Consider the following 23692-nt stretch of genomic DNA (forward strand, 5'->3'; position numbering starts at 1 on the left):
GGGAAAAGAAAAAAAAATCTAAAAGACTTTTTGTCATAACTTAGTGCTACTTAACCTTACAATCTTGTTTTCCATACCATAGAAAGAATCTTCTTCAGATAAACATAATTTTTATACATGCCCCACAAGAATCCAGCACTGTACTCTAAAGTAATAAGTTAATGTAATAACTTTCTGAAGGTATACTATTTAAGGTGGCAAAACCATTTGAAACTAGTAAGAGTTCCACTGATTTGCTAATTAGTTTGACATCACCTCAGGTGGGGTCTCCTACCTATCAGCCTCCTGATAAGCCACATAGCTAGAGAATGGGCAAAAGAGCATTTACCTTAACGTAAGGCTGACACTGCAGCTAGCTTGGTTTTCAATGAGGATGTCTGGAGGCCAGACTGATTAATGTAGAAGGTATTCAAGCAGCATGGGTGTGGGGTATGCAAAGCTTCATAAGGGTCCAATTGTTTAGCCTCACACCATCGTCCATTTGAAGTCATATGAAAAAGTCCACTGAACTTCTTAGTTACGAGACCTTGACATTTCCTCAGACACACCAGCTGCTGGATCTCTACCCACTCAGAAGCCAAGCTGGAAGCGAGAGAAATTCTCTATTGGGATGATGAATGCCCTGGTTCTAGGTGAGCAAGTCTGGAAAAGTGCTGATTTTGTGAGGCAAGGCAATGGCCTCTGTTAAAAGACGAAGGCAAGTTTTCACCACTGAGAAGTCTTGCATCTGCAACTCCTCTAAAAACAAGATCAAGGACTGATCTGTACCGATAGCTTCTCCCACAGAAGGGGAAACGTCTCTCTCATTATTTCTTTTTCTTTTTTGTACAAATTTCTGTATTTTTGTACCAACGGCAAAACAAATGTATCCCAAGTTTGCTCACTCTAAACAAAGTGATCTGTACTTCTGACCCAAGTACAACACATATATTACAATACAATTTAATGACTTTTCCCAATGATGGTATTTTTAACCCTTTCTTGTAAATACCCATTTTTATTATTTGAAAACCTTAACGTCTCACATAAAGATGTTAATTTTATTTTCCCTTTTCAAATAATTAATACAAACAGTAGTTTCCAAGACAACACAGCACTCTCTTACAGATCCACAATTAATGGATTCACATGATCCATACAATCCAGAGTTTATAGCATGAAGAAAATGGTTTGCAGAACAAAGAAAAATACTTCAAAATAAACAAACTATAATCAGGCTTCCACAAGCTTCAAGAACTTGCTCAGTTACAAGTAATTACCAAGCAAGTTAGAGAACATGGTTAGTATACTATTAAGAAAACTACAGTCTTCAAATCATAGCAGGAAATAATTATCAGAAGCAAGTTATACAAATTCTTTATGCAAGTATAAAATACAATTCCTTTCATTATCAAAACTTACCTATTGTAGTATCTGCCTCCCATCATAAACTGATTGTTTGATGTTGGACATATTTTAAAACGCTGAATATTTTCACTGGTCCGAAAATAAAGTGAATAATCACCAGGTGTATTATCTGAAGGCCTCACAAGAAAACTGCACACCTGACCAACTGAGAAGATATCATAATAGTGTTACTTTTCTTAGTGAAGTTATACATGAGCCCTTATCAAATCTATTTCCACATAAATTAACAAGAATTGCACACTTAAAGAAATACAAAGTCTACAAGTTAAGTCACAAGAGTAATTAATGTCAAACTCTATGAACTAGCACTGATCTGGTGAAATTAATGCAAACTGGTTTATCTGTAGGTGATGACCTAGCCAAATCTTTTTTTTTCACATTTTTATTTAACGAAATAGTTCTTCTATGAAAGGGTTAAAATGGTTTGTAATATATTTCCTTTTAGTATATAAAAGCATAACATTTTGATGAAGACAGCAGTAAGTTAAAGAATCCACTACTACTACAGTATTTCAAACAGAAATACAAGTACCTGTCATCAGCAAATTGTAAGCCTCTTGTTTGGAGATCTTCCCATGGAACCATCTTAAGAAAGATGAAGAGAAAAATTAGAAAGCAAGACTACCAGCTCTTTTTTTCTTTTTTTTTTTCTTGTGGTGACATCCAAGGCTCTGACACCAATGAATTAATCTTTATTTAAAAAGACCTAATACATATTGATGAGATAATGATTATGCTACTTAATGATTCTGTTCTACCAGCAGCATGAAAAAACCTAACAGTAACAGGTATGTAAATAAATTAACTTCAATAAAAATGGCCAACACTTGGACTTGACATTCAAATCCAACTGTGTTTAGAGATTAAAATGAACTGTCTAAACAGCAGATAATTTGACAAACATTATTTGAAGTCAGTCTCATACAGCAATTTACTTGAACCATAAAATCCAAAGCTCAAACAAGGAGGTTAAAGACCATATAGAAATAAAATCTAACTGAATTTTGACAGCAGCTGTAGAAACAGAACCTAGATTTGTTAGACTGTTAAATACAAATCCGTTTGATCTCACACCTTATACCTTCCCAGAGTCCTGTATCAGAGCAGTGTCCTACAAAGGTTAAGCAGAAAGGTTCACCAGCCTCTGTCAGTTTCAGCCTGACACAACTATACATAACAACTTGACTTAATAGGTTGTTCTGTCCTTTAGAGGAAAGCTAAAAATATGGCCTTTTTATGTATTAGAGAAGAGCTCTAGATCTAATTTCACTTTCTATACTACCATTATAAGGTAACTTCTGGCTATTGGAATGCTTCAAAGAATTATGGTCTCCATGAGATTCCTCTGAGTGGCACAAATAACTGTGGACAGACAGTATCAAAGCTCCAAGCATCTGTTACAAACTAATTTGCAAATAAATAAAAACACCTACATTTGTAAGCATCCCTACTGCCAAATTGACTAGCAGATCACTAGCAAACAGTGCACAAACAACAAACACACCAGTGAACTTTTTTCTCCTATTAAGATAGTGAGAAATGCCTCTTTCAGCCATCAGCCTCTTGGATACCACGAATTGGGCAACGAAGAAAGCATCAGGTGAAAATACGGCAAGGAAATAGGAGGACAGATGAAATAATAAAGCCACTAGAAGTTTTTTGAACCTTCTTTTGCCACTCAAAATTACTACTGAAAATATCTATCAACACATTATCAATAAATACATTGTTGATTCTAAACTGTATTCAATATAAAAAAATTAATATTAGTTTCTTTATTCATTTTTTTAAAATTGTATTCAATATTAAAAAACTAGCTGTAACTATCCCATTATAATTTTTCCAGTGGCACTCTGCTCTCTCCCCAGCATTCGGAGTTCTGCAAATCTCAGTAACGCTTACCTCTAAGGCAAACACTATATTCAACAAATACTCCATTGAGCATATTTTGGCTGAAAGTGATCATACAGGGACTTATCTAGAATACTAACACTGCAAAACACATTAGCAATAGGCATACCTATTACAGGACTTCTTAATGTTAATTATTGGTGCATCTTCAGCAGTTAGTAAAGAATAAAGTCTTGAGATGAAAAAAAATAAATGTCTTTGGTTCACCTTCCCAAAAGTTGGGAAATTTCATAGCTGAAGTTTACAAACAGTTATGATTGCTTTTAATAACAAAACCAAAATCCTTACATTTTGCCTTCATGTGGATCTTCTTCTCTTCCCTAATGAGAAAATTAACATATTAAGTGCATGACAACAGTACAGCCGAGTCAAAAAAAACCAACTTTACAGGTTAAGACCTTATGTAGAAAAAAAACATAAGAAGCCTGAGACATTTTTGAACTAAAGGGCTTATTGCAGTTCTATGAAAAGAAGTTTTCCTCTTCAGTAAGTGGAAATTCAGCCAAAATGTGTTATTTCAGAGGACTGGTTTTGTCATGTTTCACGTCCTTCTTTAGAGGTGGTAACTTTTTAAAATCTCAGCTTTCTTAAGGTTAACTAAACCACTGATATATCAGACTACAGTTCAATAGCCTAGTATTGCCACGTCAGTTTAGCCTTTCACAGCTTGACACAGATCTGTTATTAACTGCACATAACACTGCTTTAACACTGCAAAACACAGGTACTGTGCAGGAAAATATTATCAAAAATAACTGACTCCAAACCAATGCTGTTTTCTCCTTCTGAAGTATATTAAACCACCTGTTCCCCTACAGCAACTGAATTATCTGCAGGTCATCTGGTTAGCTTCCTAAACCCACACAAGCCCTTCTAGGTATAATTAACTCATCAATACATTTTTAACCCACAATTCATCCTTAAGAAAAAAAGAGAAATACTTATCACAATGCAAAATTATTCTGGCAAATATGAAGAAATGCAATTAAATGAGTAGCAGATCCTTCACCAGGACAGTCAAGCTTAGGAAACTGCCTAGTGAATTTACTGTATCATTCATTTGTACTTCTCCGTGGACAACACGTGAATAGGCTTTTTTGATACTGAATTAGGCTCACAGGTTTGTTACGCTATTTTAAGCAGATCCAATTACTAGGTTTAGAAAAGTATGTAACTAAAAAACTGGTAATTAACTGTCACTAGTTTGCGTTTATTTAAATATTATTTTACCAAAAAATCTGAGTCATTTAAGAAATTTAAACATAAAAATTACTTACCACTTCTTCTACCAGGTCTTCCACAATAAGACCTTGCTCATCTGTCCGTAGGTTTGTAACCCACATCCAGCCGTCTTCCAATTCGTTATGGACAATAAACATGTCTCCTTTAAGGAAACTGAAGAGGGTTACAGCAAGATTTAAATCAGACATACAATCATAGTATAAAGTTTAATGAACACAATGAATTCTTGACTGTAATTTCCACAAAATATCTGAGAAAATCTGCTTGTGAAAATGCATGAATTAATACCCCCCAGCATATGATGTGTATTTTTCCTCACAGTTAAGCTGTTACTATGTATGAGTTGTTTATACTTTTGATTTATGTTTAGTATCTAATACATACTTCAGTTCCACCAAATTCAAAGTGTGCTGAGGATGCATGAAACAAAAATAACAATATTAAAAGATGGTAATATCATTCTCTTATCAGGAGGGATCAATTAACAAACACAAGCAAAACAGCCAGATACCCTTAATAGTCTATAAGAAAATAATACTCCTTTCATGAAAATTAGTATCTTATAATAAAAGTCTGTGGAATACCTCAGAACATAATACTCTTTACGTTCTCACATATGAAGAATAGTGCTACAAAGAGCGTAAAGAACAGCTATCAAAGAAGCCATGCAATCAGCTACAAGAAAAGCACAAATAAGAAGCATTAACATGTCCCAGCTATGCCACAAACAGAACTGTAACTGTTTTAGCCATGTGAATCTCAAACCCCAAGCACAGAACTTTGTATTTTAGCGGCATCCTAAACAAGGGAGAGAAGTTGTAATTTTCTACAATTTCTGTCATGATAGCACTGTAATAAAATGCTTCTTTCTCTCAAGTTGGTAGGTACAATAAGGCACTTAATGGTCTCAATCTTTTTGTCTTACACGTAGCAGGAAGCCTTACTTGCAATATGCAATTGAGAGTCCTTTCCCTGTCTTACCACCTTCTAATCTGCTTAGGAAATCAATCTCAAAGACAAATATGCTCCCAGCATCCTTTAAAGAGTTTAGATAGGCTTGGACAGTAAGCCTTGGAATAATTTCCATCCCAGTAAGGATATAAAGCTCTCATATATCTTTCTCTATATCTTAGGCTAATATTGCCAAAACCAAGCCCATTCCCAATTCAATCAATGTTTTAAATCAAACCAAGGCTGTCTCATTAACAGAAAGAGTGAGAATATGAGAGATAAACCTGCAATTCAGTAATTTTTTCAGATCTTAGAATTGTTGGAGATTACATACTTAAAATTATCACTTTTTCTTTCAATACAGATTTTCTCCAAAAGGAAGGAAGGATGTGAACGCAAGGGAAGGGAAAATCATTCTTGCTCCATTTTATGAACAGAGAAGAGAACTTAGACAGAACAGTCACCAAGTTTCTAAGCACAGGTAAGAAAATGAACACTAGAACACTGAACCAGGCAAAGCTTCTTAACATTGCTCCTTTTTTCTTATTTCAAAGAAGGCACTAATTATTCTGTTTTTTCATTTACGAGTAGTCAGTGCTCACGTTCTCTGACCACCTTCTCTAGTGGTCAGAAATCGTATGGCTTGAACTATTTATTTGCTGTTAGTTCTGTGGCAGTATGAATGAAAGCCTCACTCATTTATTTCACATTGTCACACGAGGCATTTCTGCACATGATTCTTTCATAAACAAATTTACCCTTTTGGAAAAAAATGTAGGGCTTTATAAAGCATACTTCAAAACTAGAACACTACTAATTTTAATTCAATAAACCTAATGTAATTTCCTGACAATTGATAGGAACAAATGCCCTGAAAGTGTTAATTGCTATTTCCAACAGGAAAAAACTATCATCCTTTAAGCTGTGTTAAGTTTAAGATGCAACTGGACAGAATTTGTATATGAACACATACTTAAATCATTAGTATTAATAAATACTCCTGAAAATTCCACAACTGCTACTGTCATTAAAACTTACCTTATTTCATCAGTTTCTGGCACTTTGGTGTAAGGTAAAATTGCTCGAACTCTCCTTCTATCCTCCACAGGCTACAGTTTAAGAGAAGACAGCAAAGGTAATACTTTTCCCTCTTTCTAGTGTAAAATCCTTCTTCCCAGTGTTACACTATTCTGAGTCAAAAGACCACTTTTGTCACTTATACCCCCCTTGCCCATTTTAAATACTCAAAGCTCAAAATCCCTGAGAGCTAGAAAAGTATAATTCATACAGTTAGCTACAAAAGTTGTCATTTTGTTTCATCTTCTAGCATGATAGATAATGTATGCTTGTCATCTTCCAAATAAACTACTAGTATGATAATTCCCGTAAAAGCATATTTTCAAACTTTCTTCCACTTAAAGAATGGAAATTTCCATAAGTTTAACATCCAGAAACATGTTTGTTTAGATTCTGTTTGGCAGGGGGGCATTATGCAGCATTTTGCTTTACTTTAATTACTTCTATTGTTTCAAGGATGGGCATGTGGAAGAAGCCCCATTTTCAGAAACCAGTTACTTTCAGGATGTGTGCTTCAAAATCCTGTTACATAGACAAAATATCTCAAAATAATAGAAGTTCCATTACATGGTGTTCTTTACTAACCAAGAACTGCACATTTTCTTGTTTACCTCTGTTTACTCCCAAAGCTATTACTACATTTGGAGATAAATGCAACACCTGGCACCTAGCTCTCTCATTACACATTTTCATTAAATAGCAGTTTGGAGGTTTTTAAACATTACTTTGTACCAGTAAGAATGCATTCCTACATTCATCATATGCTGAGCCTATGCAGAACTTCAGTAAACTTTCTATAGAGATTTTAAAAAGAAACAAAAAAAAAAAAAAAAAAAGTGAATGGTGATAAAAGTTACTAACAAAGAAGTAAATGGCACTTAGAAATCTTACTATAGAAGTTCTGGTACTTGCCTCTGGAGGTGCTACTGGAAATAAAAGCTTTTCGCCCTTCAGCAAACAGGACACATGACTGTAATAACCGATTAGGTCGGAAAGTGAAGCAAAACGACGTCCACCAATGTAATAGTCTCCACACATGGCAATAATCCTGTTAATGAAAAAAACCAGCTTGACGTAAGATAATATCTCACTACATTGCAAGGCATATACCTTTCAGAACAGGCGTATATAAATTCTGCGAAGCATTATAATATTGTAACAGCAAGTAATGGCACATGATTATACAGTGCACGAAACAATCAACTTCAAAAATCAGTCACTTTCTTACAGTTCGTTTAGCACGCATATTACAAGTTAAGAAATTACACTGTAATTTCTCTTATACCCAGTTGCTAGTGGGGAAGAAAAAAGCTTACAAAACCATTTCAGTAGTTTAACACAACACTGAATTCTTGTAAAACACTTCATTTTATTCTTTAAGGGTTGTGTTTCTCTTAAAAATACAGAGACTTGTTAATGCACTGTCATAGCAAAAACATGAAGTACCAAGTCTGTTCACATTGCTAGTCAACACAAATTCTGAAAGCAGCTAGGAATTACTTACTTAGGTAAAAGAGTTAACGGTTTTTAGAACATTCCTGTTAACACTTAAGAGTCATTCGTAAAAGTGAAGTACTTAATCTGAAACAAGTTTAATATCTTTGATGAGACAGTCCAAAGAAATGATCACATTATGTAAACTGATGGTATCAAGCAGACCTAAATTTTTCCAGAAGACAGACATCAGACAGGAGTCCATTCTTACAAAAACATAAGAAATTAAGAAACAAATTACTACCAAACTAAGCCAATTTTGGTGTTAGGAAAAAGTAAAAAAAAAAAAAGAAAATCTAAAAGCTGATGTTAATTGTCCCACCAGTTTCCAGAAGAGACAGTCACTATCTTAAGGATATTTCAAAATACATTACCAAAAATAAACATATTTGACTCTTCTTCGTGTTCTCTTCACAATGCTTGTGAACAACTCAAAAACAAAAGGAGGAGGGGAAACTCCAAACATTAAATTACCAAAAAACTTATTCTTCATCCCAAATGACTACGCTACTTAAATCTTCCTTCTCAGTTCTTTGAACTTAATTATTTTTTCCAAACAGTGATGTAAGATGTTTACAAGATAAATCTTCAGACATGAAATCTAAAGCTTTTAAGCATATAGCACTGCAAGGGGAGTCAGAAAACAATGTAACTTTAAAGGCATAGGCTACACCTTTTGAGATATTTTCTGTAAGATTTCCTGCTAAATTATTCAATAGAGATTAGGTTCAAAATGAAATGTAGTGTTTCAGATTATTTTCTCATCAATCTTAAATTAAACCCTTCTTCAGAACACTAAGCTAGCAAATACAGGAGGACTTCCATAATCACAAAAAATTCTGAAGGAAAAGATTGAAAGTTAGTTATCTTCACTGAAAATCCTTTCTATCACTGACTCACTGAAAAGGTAACACTTCAGTGAAAAAAAGATTTAGTTTTGAAGGTTCATATGCTGTAAATCAATCATATGCTGCATGAGCATATATGTCTGTATGCAACTTTCAAGAGGCATCAAAACTGTTAAAAGAGTTTAAGACACTTCCATCTAAAATGTTGGGATTTCAGCTGCACAAAAATCTAATAAAAGTTTCATGCGAAAAATAAGAATTTTAGGGAACAAAATACAAGGGACATTTTTTAGCAATGGAAGTTATTAAAACTAATCCAGGACTCTAAAACAGCACTAAAAAGCAAGTATTAGCACAGTTTACTTTTCTGCTAAAGCTACATAGTAACCTGTTCCCCAAGGAGTGTAAGTACGGTTCAGAAGCTGAAACTGACAGCTCAGATGGCAAGATGCTAACAAGGTACTATTTGTGTGCTGTATTGTTTGCACTTAAGAGGATTATTCCTTTCATATCAGTGGTATATCAGGACCTCTGAACCACACTTCTTCACACAGCAGATGCAACCAAAAACTCCCTACATTTGTAAACCATGAACACTGTGGGTCATATGTCGGTATTCTGTGTAATTCCCACATTCAGAAGTTGAAGAAATTCCTTCAATTTGTTTGTTGCTCTCAAGGCAACTGAAAAAGATTTCTTTCACTGCTGAAAAAACATCTGCTTCCTGCTTTGTAAAGATGAACATCACATCCATTTGCTGACTAACTTTAAAGCTCTTCTGGGAATGCACCTCATTTTCACTAAGAATAAATGAACTTACTAATGTACAGTTTGAAATGATAAAATAATCCTAGTTAGAACACCGGATAAAGAGCTACTTGACTTTAGAAGAACTAATTTTAGCACATACTGAGTGCTGTTTCCAGCAAACCTTCAGATGAATAAATACATAATTCTCCTTATTCCTTCTTGGGTTTTAAGGGCTTTGGTTTCTGGCAGGGGTTTCCCTCAAAATTAAGGAAGCAATCACATGTGCCAGCACTTAAGTAAGTCTTGTGAGCTACAATGGCTACTACAGAACAGTCTCCAAACAACCTCCTTGACTAACTAATGAAACGTACAAGTTATTATAAGTGTATTCACAACCTCTGTGAATACACTTCTATAGCCAGATGTTGTTGAGTTTCCTCACATTTTTATTCTTTAGCCTATAATTTTTAAACAGCATATCTTGAAACAACTAAACAGGAGTAAAAAGCTGTACCATGCAACGATAGAATTAAGTATATTCAATTATAATACAATTATTATTTCCTGTTTGTACTTTATTGTGTTCTAAACCCAAAAGTAGATTACAGTATTTTAAAAGAAAACATTTAATTCTCACCTAAAATGATTGACATTTGTTTTACTAAGGAATGAAAGCACAAATGAACCTGGTCTCCGATCACTCTCTCGAATAAGGTAACTTCCAGGTTTTCCCGCTTGCCGAAGACGTTCTTCTGCAATTGTTCTGTCAAGTTTTCCATGATACCACCTGAAAAAGAGAGTAACAATGGATGTCCTTAAAACTCCAGGTTTTTGTATATTCTCACAGAATAGACCTATGAAACTAACAAAAGCTTTCAGTCAGAACCAATGTAAAGCTTTGTTTCAAAGTTACCACATCTTTACATGTTCAGCCTCACAGTTTACATATTTCCAATGAACAGTATTTTTAAGACAGCATAGTTTTTCCAATAACATTGTTTCTGCCAATGTACCACCCCACAGGTGGATTCTCAATTCAGATACCAACAGATTTTCTCTCCTCCCTAATTTGCTTATCTTAAATAAAGGGAACCAGAGGTGAGCGATCTGACTTGGAAGACTTGGATTTTAAGCCTACACAGGCTGAATTTTCCAAAAGCATAAACTGAGAAATGAATTGTAACAACCTGTTTCTGGGCTTACACAGATGCTACTGTAGCAAAGTCTGTACTAAACTGGAGTGACCAAACCACCATCCAGGCCCAAAACAGTCCTTCCTAATCACAATGTCAATTAAAAGCAAGTACAGATGTGTGGCAAACCACAGACTGCAAAACATGATAAAGGAACACTTCAGTCTGAAGTAAAGATTAGGCTGTTACCTTCCTAAGCATTCATTTGCCTTACCTCAGCTTATATACACAGCTTTTATCAGAACACTCATTCTACTCCAAAAGATAAAGTATTAGGTTTATGAAAAAAACGAAAAAAGACCAAAAGAACCTCAATGTGAGCACCATTCGGATATAAAGCCAAGCATTGCTCTCATCACCCTCACATAGCCACAGCATGTTCCAGAACTACATACTGTAGTAACTTATTGGCTCTGCATCCATCAACTAACCATGATTAATTCAACCTTTAATTTCTACACTCAAGAAAACATCAGCCACTGACAATTTAAATCCATTACCACTTCACACCATTTGCTTTTTAGTTCTGACAGTTCACATATGTCTTGCAAGAGTCACAAAAAAATGCATTTTGGAAGAGAGATGTACATGGCCTTTTGAACTAATACCTAAGAATACAAAAAACTGCACAAGATTACAGTTCCAAAAAACTGAAGAGGCAGGCCGTTGATAAAATCTGACCAGAAACATTTATTTATTTACAAAATGAAAGCAAAAGCTCTGAGAGCTTTTATGAGAATGAAAATGAGGTAGACCAAACCGGTAAGTGTCATTCATAATAGCAAAAGCAGCACTAGCAAAGATACTGTTTACCCTAGCAAAGCTCTGTGCTTGCTAGTGTGGCTCTCCTTTGCTTCTCCTACTCATACTGATCAAAACAAGTTAAACCAGAAAAAGCATTACTGTGTCTGTACAACACACAACTCGAAGCTGCTGTGTGCCCAGGGAAGTTGGTGAGATCCTGCCCCATAACATTCCAGAAACTTTCCTGATCATGAAATTTGTTGAAGCCAACATTCCACAAAGCCTATTTTAAACCAACAATAGTTTCACTGAGCACTTCTTTGCTCCTATTTATGACACATTTGAGACAAATAATTTTAACTCTATTGAGAGATGTGTTGCATTACACTGACAAAGGCACGCTTTCGAAATGGGGAAGGTGGGACTGTTATTAAGAATGCAAATTACTAATAAAAAATATACCAAGAAAACAGGCAGATTGCTCGAAACAAAACATTCAAATTTCCTGTAAGGGATTTCTTACAAAGATAGCACAAACTTGGGTGCTCCAATTTTAAGACCAGAAGCTTTGAACAAAGAGGACATCCTCCTTGCCAGTGACAACACTATATATTGGAATATCCCACAGATTGCAGATCACTTGCGCTAACAGTGAACAGGAGATAAATAGGTAGATGGACAAATAGATAGACAGACAGACAGACAGATGGGATGCTCTCCCACTCAACCGTTTTATATCAAGCCTAACAGAAGACATTTACTGCCTGGTAAAGCTGAAGCAGGGTTAAAAATTATTTGCTCCTCGATTTCAGAAAAGGTTTGTTTTCTGAAATAAAAAATACCTAGTTAACTGCTGAATGCAACTAAATTCAGTGTCACTGAGCACATTTGAAATATCAACAGCTGACAGAAAACATACTGTATTTTACAGGTTTCACACATTAATGTAATGCCCAAATTACTCTGTACCACTACAGAAATAAGTATTAGTACTGAATTTAACAACCAACTGATGTGAAGATACAAACGGCAGTGAAGCCATCAATATTGAGCAATGATAGCAGACAACAGTGGAAGTGATATCCTCAGGAAGCCTCTAAAGGTAGAATACATCTTTAAATAAACCAGATACACCCTTAAGTACAAACTTTTAAGACACCATTTGAGTATGCAAAACGCTTGTAGAGGAAAAAACCCTGCGTTTCCCCAGAGAGCAGAATTTCATTACTAGATAGAACCACTTTATTCAAGCAAGTCACAGCCTAAGGGTGTTGAAAGACTTCACTTTTTAGAAAAGCACGTCTTATATTTCATCCAGCTATCACCTCACCTGTCTTCCACATTACATTAAGAAGCATTGTGCAACTTTATATCACTAACTAATTTGATAGCAAACAGTAAAGACTCTTTTACAGTACTTAATCTGATTTAAGGAAACCAAGTGCTCAATTAAGGACTGGCATCATTTTTTGCTTTTTTTAATACTTCTGTTCAAAGGTTGTGAGATTTTATTGCTTTGAAATGCATCCATAGATCAATCTTCCTGTGAATACTGGCTAACGTACTAAGCACAAATTCATAGTAGTGAAAAAAGTTACTATCACTTAAGTTGTATTATCAACATTAAAGGAAGATACATCAATACTCAATGCTATCCAAAGGAAATACAGCAGAAATAACTAAACTACAGAACCTGCCCTACTTGTAATTTCATCAGCAAATAAAGAGTGCAGAACACTCAGAAGGATAGGACCAGGCTATCATAAATTCTGAAATAAAATAAATCCCAGATCCTCTGGCTTTATTCCTCAATCAGGTATCTCAATGAAGATAGAGTTTAGTGCTTCTGCAAAAACACACCACAAGAAACTAGTCTTCCCTCTTCATTTTGTAACTGTGACAGCTTCAAGTTTAACGTGCTACTGCCACAAGCCATGAACCTCATGAAATGAGCTGCATGGCAGTTAGAGCTGTTACCTCCAGCCTGCAAACAAGAGCTCCTTAATTTTCTTCCAATGCATGGAAGGTGCTGGGTACTAGACACCCAGTCACACCAACCAGCACTTTCTACTGTGGGCAGGAATGTAACTACACTGCAACCCTTTAGCAAGGTCATGGTACAGCAACAGGACTTTTGGCCCCCAACATGGATGCCCCACAAGGTTCATGCAAGGCACAGGCTCTTTGCAAAGAGGTAGCAGATGGTGAATATACCATCTGGAAGGAGGCAGCTGCTATTATGTTTGGAAGCATGTCACATTGTTCAACCAAATCCTTTTATTTACATATTTCCTTTTCACACATGGGAAAAGCAAATACTATGAAGCTCTGTTGTTCCACTAAAAGATTCTGCTGTCACAGTATGCTGCCATTGTTACTTAGGAATCCAGTAGGTAAAGGAGGAGGGAATGCAGGAGAAAGTGCTGAAGGGCAGTAGAAGTGTTTTTCAGCAACATAGTACAAATGTAGGTGTTGACAATAGCTGCAGCACAGACCTCTCTATTTCCATCCAGAAAAGGTTACGGTGCACAGGAAAAACAGTCATCAAATGCCATATCCACTTCACTCAAAGCTCTGCTCAGACACGCCTTGCTGCTTCGATAAAACCCACAGGAGGAATGGAAAACTTCCAGGAGTCGTGGTCAGCACTCCCTCCTACCAATTCAGTCACTGCCTTAGTACCCTTCACACGGTACCAATTCTTGCTACCACCTCCTGAGAATGTGAGCTCTGTTACCATTTTACTGTGAGGACGGTGAGGCACTGAAACAGATTGCCCAAATAAGTGGTAAATGCTCCATCCCTGGCAGTGTTCAAGGACAGACTGGAAAGAGCCCTGGGTGACATGGTCTAGAGTGAGGAGTCCCTGCCCATGGCAGGGGGTTGGAACTGGATGATCTTAAGGTCCTTTCTAACCCAAACTACTATATGATTCTATAAAAGACAGCAAAAATGATTACCTTTAAATGGGAAAATCCTCTATTTCAAATGGCACACAGAAATCTCAAGTAGGGTTTCTTGAAGACAAAGTAAAAAAAAAAAAAAAAACAAAAAAAAAAAACACCAAAAAACCAACCCACAGCAAAATATCCCATATTCTTATTTGTTTCTTCTTAGTCTGTTATCATCAACCAACCCTCCCTCAAGTTTTCCATCTGAAGACTTGATGCTCCTATTCACTGTTCAAGTTTCATTTCAGTTTTGCAGTTTCTCAGCCTAAAATGCATTCTTAGTTTTACCATTTTTATCCAGACTCTGCCTGTTAACACTTCATCCTTCATCTTTGCCAGATTTATACGGCTGCACTACCTCCTTTATGCATATTATTTGTAGAGATTAAATTAAAGAAAGCTTCACTCAGACTTTATTAAATTCACATCCTTCTTCTGTCCTGTTAGTTACTACTCAGTAGTAACCAATTCTGGGGCAAGTCTTTGCAGTTCTTCACATCACAAAAAACTTCCTGCCAGAAAAAGCTCTGCAAATACGTATGAGCTACTACACTGGATGCAGCTTTAAGGTAAAAAAAACAGGAGCTGAAACTAACTTGAAGCCAAGTAAGTGTTCTTTGTCCAGTTCGCATGAAATCAAGTGTTAGATGCTGCTCTAGGAAAGGGAGGGCAGGGGTTTTATCCCTTTTGCATCCCTATGCATTTTTCCAAGAGGTGGTGCAAGGTATGTCAGCATAGAATCATAGTATCAGCTCAGTACAAAAAGACTTTTAAGATCATCAAGTCCAACCAAGACCACCAAGCCCAACCATTCCCCCAGCACTGCCAAGGCCACCACTAAACCATGTCACTGAGGACCTCATCTACACAGTTTATGAACGCTTCCAGGGACGGTGACTCCACCACTGCCCTGGGCAGCCCGTTCCAATGCATGAACACCCTTTTGGGGAAGAAATTGCTCTTAATACCCAGGAACCTATCCTAAACCTCCCCTGGTGCAGCTAGAGGTCGCTTCCTCTTGTCCTAACACTTGTTTCTTGGAAGAAGAGACCGGCCACCTCCTGGCTCCATCCTCCTTTCAGGTAGTTGTAGAGAGTGATAAGGTCCCCCCTGAGCCTTCTCTTCTCCAGACTAAACCCTGCCAGGTCCCTCAGCCGTTCTTCAACACACTTGTGCTCCAGACCCTTCACCAGCTCTGTTGCCCTTCCTGGGCCCACTCCAGCACCTCAATGTCCCTCTTGTAGTGAGAGGCCCGAAACTGAATACAGGATTCATGTACCTATGCAAGCCTAATGAAGAATAACTCTGCTCTTCTTGTTTGCCTGTTCCAAAACCCCTTAGAAACAGCAAGTGGAAAACTGAACCATGCCACACTTCAAGGCAATTAAGTACCACAGGCACTCCTTGGTATCCAGCCTGTTAACCATGCAATCTGCACACACCTCCAAAAGAAGCCATTAAAACATTTTCAGCAGAGTTTACATCAACTCTGGGCTAGAACAAAAGAGATCAACCAAAAACCTTGGTATATCTTTGCAAAAAGATTATGCAAAGATGAAAGAACAAGGTAAGCATACAGTCAAAAAGGAATACACTTAAATAACTTCACTAATGAAGAAAGCTTCTAACAGTTTCAACTGCTGTAACAATGCTGTAGGCTTTAATAAACAGAGGTGAGACAACAGCATAACATCCAACACAGCCAAAAGATTTCTTCCAATCCTACCTGATACATATTTATTGACAAGAAGAATGATTGCCTATCTCACTTTTGTAAAAGCCACAAATAAGCAGGTGAAACAGAGCTAACCTGGCTGGAAAAACAGCTCTTGAAACAGCTTGCTTTTTCTTACTGAAGGATCAGCTTAGGAAGTAAATTCTGGAACACATTAAAGTTTTTAGCAAGAAACTTCCCATTTTTAAGTGCTTCCTACTTGTGCCCTTAGGTCAAAAATATGTTTTTTTCTGTTTGAACTAAAAGTAACTACTACAGAAACAATGTTAATACTGCTACACAAATCAGTAGATCTCTGTGGCAACAATCAATGAATTTCTAAGATGATTATCTTGTCTGCCGTTAGCCTTATGAAATGTACCAGAGGCTCCTTCACCTTCCTCCTCCTCCTCCTCCTTTCAACTCACCACCTCTAACCAAGCACAGGTCTTTGTGCTGTGCTCCACCTCTCACCTCCTCTCACAACCCAGAACACCTCTTTAGAGAGGCACATCACACCGATGGATAGGTAACTGCTTCTATAATGAGGAAACCCTGACAGTTATACACTGGACATCAAGGATAGGTACGGTGCCTGAATTAACAGATGTCCAATATTTCCAAAATACACAAGGAACAACATTAGGGGAATATAACTTAGATAGTACAGTCCATACAAGAAATCCAACAGCGTGACAAAAAATAATTGTGTGTACAACCAAGAAAAAGAAAAAACCCAAACCTGTTCTAGATTTGAATACAGAACAAGAAGCTTACTAGAAAGGCTTGATAAAAATTTGCTTTTGGAAGAATAAGGACATTTCTCTAATATTTACTGCCAAAGAGTAGAAAGAACAAAAAAAAAAAAATCTCCACCGATGCTTAGACAGCACAAAATCATGGAATCACAGACTGGTTTGGGTTGGAAGAGACCATACAGATCATCCAGTTCCAACCCCTGGCATCCTCACCAAGTTTGCTGATGACACCAAACTGGGTGGTGAGGTGGACAGAACCATCTTGCAGAGACTTGGGCAGCTGAAAGGGCGGGCTGGCGAGAACAGTATGGAGTTTAACACAGCTGAGTGCAAGGTCCTGCTCCTAGGATGACACAGCCAAAGGGCCCAGTCCAGACTGGGATCTGTGGGTATTGGAGCAGCCTTGCTGAGGGGAACCTGGAAGTCCTGGTGGACACGAGGTGAACACGGGTCAGCAGTACTTCAGTAGTTAAAATTTGTTTCACAGTGAGAACAGTCACTTACTGCAACAACCTCCCCAGGGAGGGAGGAAAACCTCACTAGAAGTTTTCAAGATGCAGCTGGACAGGGTGCTAGATAATCCCAGTTATGTTCCCTTTCATACCAAAGGTTGGGCCAGACCATCTTTCAAGGTCCCTCCAAACTTCGCCTGTTTTATGGTTTCTGTAACTAGTATATTCCAACCCAAACAAAAGAGTATACTTAGAAAACCCCCCCAAACAATTGGGACTTGAGGATGAACAATCGTTACTATTTAACAAAAAAGGAAATCCTAACAAGAACTGATTTGGTATGAGGTTGGACTGAGAAGCAGGTGAAAAGACTGAAATTTTAAGATTAAAATTACTGTTTCAGGGCCTGACCATCACAATAATCAGACTGCTAGCTTACCAGAACTGTTCTGTACCAGTATTAGAACTAAGTATCCTGAAGACCTTGATAATCCATTCCTGAAATATGACTGGAGCTTTCAAGTTAATACAGCAACATCAGTTTTTGTACTTTAATTTGTACACATTAATAACTGCAATAAAATCATACCTTAGAAGGAAAAGATAGACATTTAAAGCAAATCGCACGTCGTGTTTCAGCCACTTCTCTAATTTTGCATTGTCTGTGCACTTTCTAAGGCTGCGCTCTATCCCAGCATCCAGGTCCTTCATCAAACTGTTAAACAGTGCTGGCCCCTGCGTACACCCTGGGTGTCCACCTGGACTTTGTGCTGCTGATCACCACCCACCGGGACTGACTTCAATCCACCTCATTGTCCTTTTATCTAACCCGTACACTGCCAGCTGGTCTATGAGCAGTCTACAGGACATGGTGTCAAAAGCCTTACTAAAGTGGAGGTAAACTCTCTCTCTTTCTCTCCGAGCCAATGACCTCACTGTAGAAGGCTGTTATATTGGTTAAGCATGACTTCTTCCTCATAAATCCACACTGACTACTCATCACCACCTTCCACACAAAACAGGCTCATGTAAGAACAGAAATGATTTTCTGCTTCAGCACAATAGAGCAGATATTTTATGTAAAAATAAAAAATACTAAGGACTGCCTGCAGCCTTTATTTATATTGTATATAAAATTATATAAAATAGTACGAATATATGAAACTTGTCAAGCACTGGATAATATTTTACTGGTACTGGAGGGACACAATCATTTCACTGCAACACTTCTATGAAGCACAAAGATAATGTTAATGGAGATGCCTTCTCCTCTCTCCTACTGTGAATACCAGTAAGACAATACCAAGGTTTGGGTTTTTTTGTTTGTTTTGCTAAAGGAGAAACAAAGACCTGTGAGAAACTGGAAAATTACCACAAAAGTCCTAAGAATTTACAGCTGAACCAACATATAGGGTCCTACACTGAAGAGACCCATGCCCATGGTAAAATTTGTGTTCTCCCCCACTCCGCAGCCACAAAACATTAAGACAATAAAAGGTAAAGAAAGATGGCACAATATTATGCTTCTCAATAGGGCAGACCAGTAGATGAAGTGCCCAAGTCCCGCAGTGAAGTTCTGTGAGTCAATATCCAACACAAAGTAAAAACTAGATAAAGTGCAGGTCAAGAGACTCTATTCACTGTTTAAACAAAATGACATCATCTGATGTTAACTTGAAATATCGACTAAACTACTGAAAAATCATTCTCAAACTTTTTCTGGCATCAAATGCTGTTCCACTTTTGGTTTTCTTCATCTGCAATGTTCAGTTATATATGTATCTAACATACTCAGTCTACTTACTGCTTCACTTCTTATATATGGCTAGGTGTGATTCCTCTCTGCTGCTTTTAACCATTCATTTAAGACAGCACTTCTAATACCACACATTCAGCCAGACCTAAAACAAGATTTATATTCAGGTCTGTTTTATAAGTGGCTAAATCAGTATGCTGACCATCAGCTTTAAAAAAATAAGGTATTTCCCTTCCATGAGGAACAGGAATTAATAAAAAACCTCATTATCTAAAAAAGAAAAGTTGACCTGCCAACCACATTAACTGCTAAAGAGAAAACAAACCTCATACACTAAAATCAAGTTACATCACAGTGTATTTTTTGTTTATACAGTACCTAATTGAACATGCCAATATTATCTCCCCTCAGTTTTCAATGCAACAGATTCATTTGCTGGTATGGATAAGGGCCTTTAGCCGTTATTCAGGAAAAAAACCCTCCTTCTCATGAGTTACTGGAATAAACAAGCTACAGAACTCTTGGACTTGCTACCCTCGACTCTAATGAAGAAACTAGAACTACACACTACATTCAGCTTGGAAAATGTCCTAGTTTAATGCAATCCATGCTCATTTAATGTTTCTCTATCCATCTCTCTATCTTCAGCTCTTTTTCTCACCATTGTGTTGCCTCAACAGCCACCAAGGGCTGTAAAAACACATCTCCTCTGGCTAAGATTTGTTTTAACCAGACAGTTTAACCAGACAGCCTATTTCATTTTGTATGGTTGGTAGCTTTCAATTTCAAACTGATATCCATTTCAAACTGATAACCATTGCTCACAAAACACCATGTGAACATGCCAGTGTTGCTGTAATATACTGGAACTGCTTCTGCCACCTGAATGCACACCAACATCTAAAATAAACTTGTCAGCTAAGATTTTTCATCAAATACATAAATAACTATTCCACATACTGCTGATTTACCACCAAATTAAACAGCATTCATTCTTTAAATCCAAAGGCATTTACACTATTTCAGCCGCTGTCAGTGAGCTCTGCAAATGGGGTAGAAAGCACACAGGAAAAAAAAATCAATCAAACAAACACAGAGTTGTCCACTTTATCCCCTAGCATCCTGTGCCTCCCACCTAGCATTAACCTAGAGCATCAATACGCTGCTGCTGTGCTCGAGAAAAATGAAACCCCACACATGCACTGAACAGACAAGCCTTCAGTCAGTTTCACTCCGGATCAAAGAAGATAAATATCAACCCTGCTTGGGGATTTTGAGTTTGTGAACAAAGAGAACCTGTTACACATCATCTCCTCCCACTGCTGGAAAACTAAAAAAAAAAAAAAACAAACCACACTAAGAGAATGCACACTCCCCTTCTCCTTAGGTAAGTGGAAAAGAATAGAGGAAATTAATAGTATTAGGTGCTTGCTAGCAAAGATGAACACATCCTGACTACCCTGAGCAAACTATATTTACAGCATCCTGATGGGAAGTGCAGAACTTGCATCTGCTTCACTTCCCATCTCTTCAGGTCAGTTACTGTGAAAGCCAGAATGTCGACTATATAGTATTTAAAAGCTTACTCATGTTTAGAGAAAACATTTGTAACACCTTTATGGCCTAACATTTGCAAACTGGGAACTCACATTTTGTTTGGTTTGTCTTCGTTGCTTTTTTAAATTCACAAAACAATTTAGGAGATGAAAAAGTGATAAGTTGTGTCTAAGTTTGTGCCAAAACTTCACTGTATTTTATACTTATCTACGTCTGGAGTATGAACACCAGCAGCAGCTTTTACCAGGTATTCTTGTTTGGAGTCAGTAATCAAACACTCAATAAATCCTGGAATGCATGTCCATGGGAAGGCAAAGAAGCCTAGTGAGTCGTTAGTGTTATGAAAGAAATAATGCCTTTTCATTCTTACATACAGCAGTAATTTTATATCACAAAGCAAGGCCAGGAGTTGAAAAGCACTCTCAATTTTCTGATGTACACATTATATTGTCAGCAATTAAGACAAAGAAACAAAACCATTTGACAGATTCATGGAATTATCCATCAAGCCAACCCTGCATACTTTCTATAAAAACTGAATGAATTAGAAGGAAGTGGGAAAGGGTGGAGCTGGCAGTCGTATTTAAACAAATGGAACAGCAGTTTTGTAATCTCATTCAACTGGAGAAATTGAATCCAAGTTTAAATCACAGTATCAACTACTGCTCTTAAAGACTTACATTGGACTTTTCCTTATGTAAGATGATAGATAATATTGATCTTGTTTCTGGTAATAAATCAAGAGTTCAACTCAGTAGAAGCAGATGGTATGACTACAAAGAAAGGGCACTTCAAAAATAAAACAGCAGGACAGAAAGAATACAATTTACTACCGACATATGGCCAATTCAAATGACTTCACTGAGAATGGTAAAAACCTGATGCTGTATAAATTAATTAAGGGATGAATGAAACGGAAAAAGGCTTCTAATTATTTTAATCAGCCAACAACAATTTTTGTTATAGAAACATCACATGACAAAGATAAAATTACAAAGAAAAACCTTAAGTATACGGAGTTACAAACTTCTGGGGGTTTTTGCTAAGCATATTTTATTTCTTGGATGTTTCTGTATTAAAGAATCTTCAAGAGAAAAACATTTAACTATAGAGCTATGCCCTTGGTCCTGCAAAAATGACAATGTCCCCTTTGTCTGAACAAGGTAAGTAGCCTTGTCAACCAAAACAAAATCAGGGCCTCTGTGGTCTTCCCCTAGCATGCACTCCCTCTCAGAAATCCAATATCCTCTTATTAAAGTTCACCACTGTGCTTGCACATGACTTAGAAGACAATATTCTGACTGCAAAATCCACTAAGAACTGTAGATGTGGTAACAATCATTTAGCAGCAAGGTGACCATTCACAAACAATTACCCCACTTCCCAAAAGCATTTCAAAAAGCTTGCTTTTTGGCTTTTGCCTCAATTCTCTGAGGAACTCAGCTGGGTATAACAGAAGAAGCTGCGTGATCTTCCAGAGAGAAAACCAGCCAAGCAGAATGCTGTATCTCGTCACCCTGGCACACAATAATGAAGAAGTAACTGCTTTTATGTGCTCCTGTTTCGCTCCTTATCCTTTGTCAAACCTGCCTAATCCTATTTCTAGCTCATTAGGGAATTCTACAAGTTTAAGACAATTCAAACATTGTCTTCACAAAACAAGGCCTTAATGTTTACAAACTTCCACAAAAAGCCCAGAAATTAAAAGAATAAAGGATTACTAGGAAAGCTGTCAAAATTCGAGAGATTAAGATAAAAGAAGTCCTGCAATGTTACATGTAATGTTCTCCTTATTACAGCAATGGCTCCTGAAATCCTGGAAGTATGTGAAACAGTGCAGAACTTAAATCTGTCTGTGAAAGAATGTAAAAAGAAAAAAAACATAACCCAAATTCAGATGGGCTTTCAGATTAACTTTGTGACCGCTTTCTTGAATACATTCTGCCACCCTGGACCTCAAAAGACAAAATTTTCAACTATACTCACTGTAATGTCAGGAACAACATACGTCTAGATACTGATGAAAACAATTTAAGCCTTTCAAGCAATTTCACTTTGAGCAGAATATGGCACCTGCTCGAGGGCTATCTTCTGTTCTAATAGAAGCCTCGCGAGCGCTTTACTTGAACCCACAGACCTTCTATTTAAATCCAAAGATAGCGTTTAGAGTATTTACTAATTGCATTAACCCCACATAACATTATCTGACCTTACATTTCACACAATATAAACACAACACTGGCCTGCCTCTTCTGCAGGATTCTTTCTATTACCAGCACTGCAGGAATAGCCGATTAACCTATTGGGTAAGTATAGTAAAACTTATGTGCAGGTTTACAGTCTTGGGGTATGTTTTCTTCAACTGTCTCCTCTCTCCAAACATAACCTACATAAAACCAACTTTATTTTAAACTGGTTGAGCAGCAAAGCAGTTAAGACATTTTTTATGAAAAATAGCCTTTCTGCTGATGCTTTAAAACACAGAATTCGTTTTAATTAATTTTAAATCCACGATTCGAGACTGCCTGAATTCAGGGCAAAAGAAAAAAAAAACAAAAAACAAAAAGACCAAGCACGTGTGCATGTTTCTATATCGAATGGAAAAGCCAAGTATTACTTTTTTTAAAAAAAAGTAGAAAGCAATGTAATACAAGATGATGACACGGTATATGAGTTATTTAATGCCTCGGATAGCACTTCTGTTCGCTTTTATTTCAAAAAAAGAGAGATTTATGGCTTTTCTGAGAAAGACCAGGGCGCTACCGGAGGTTGGAAAAGTCTCCCCAACAGGTAGTTAGACCACAACCGGAATAGCTCACTCTTCCTGGCAGCCTGCTACGAAAACTTGCAGAACCCTAACCCGGCTGCACCGCAGCGCCTGTTTCTC

The 23692-nt window shown here is 37.1% G+C and overlaps 1 protein-coding gene across 1 annotated transcript in view; it reads right to left on the minus strand.

The window, feature by feature from the left end:
- Nucleotides 1-23692, minus strand: part of RASA1 (RAS p21 protein activator (GTPase activating protein) 1) — a gene marked incomplete at both ends in the record, with an annotated part of 46034 nt that overhangs the window by 21984 nt on the left and 358 nt on the right. The window contains 7 exons of the mRNA XM_010018283.1: nucleotides 1402-1552; nucleotides 1940-1992; nucleotides 3607-3638; nucleotides 4596-4713; nucleotides 6550-6620; nucleotides 7501-7636; nucleotides 10318-10467. Coding sequence (XP_010016585.1) covers nucleotides 1402-1552; nucleotides 1940-1992; nucleotides 3607-3638; nucleotides 4596-4713; nucleotides 6550-6620; nucleotides 7501-7636; nucleotides 10318-10467 — 711 coding nt within the window. The remainder of the gene's footprint in view (nucleotides 1-1401; nucleotides 1553-1939; nucleotides 1993-3606; nucleotides 3639-4595; nucleotides 4714-6549; nucleotides 6621-7500; nucleotides 7637-10317; nucleotides 10468-23692) is intronic.

This window comes from Nestor notabilis, unplaced genomic scaffold, assembly GCF_000696875.1.
Source record: "Nestor notabilis isolate BGI_N333 unplaced genomic scaffold, ASM69687v1 scaffold21697, whole genome shotgun sequence".
In the NCBI taxonomy this organism is placed as follows: domain Eukaryota; kingdom Metazoa; phylum Chordata; class Aves; order Psittaciformes; family Psittacidae; genus Nestor; species Nestor notabilis.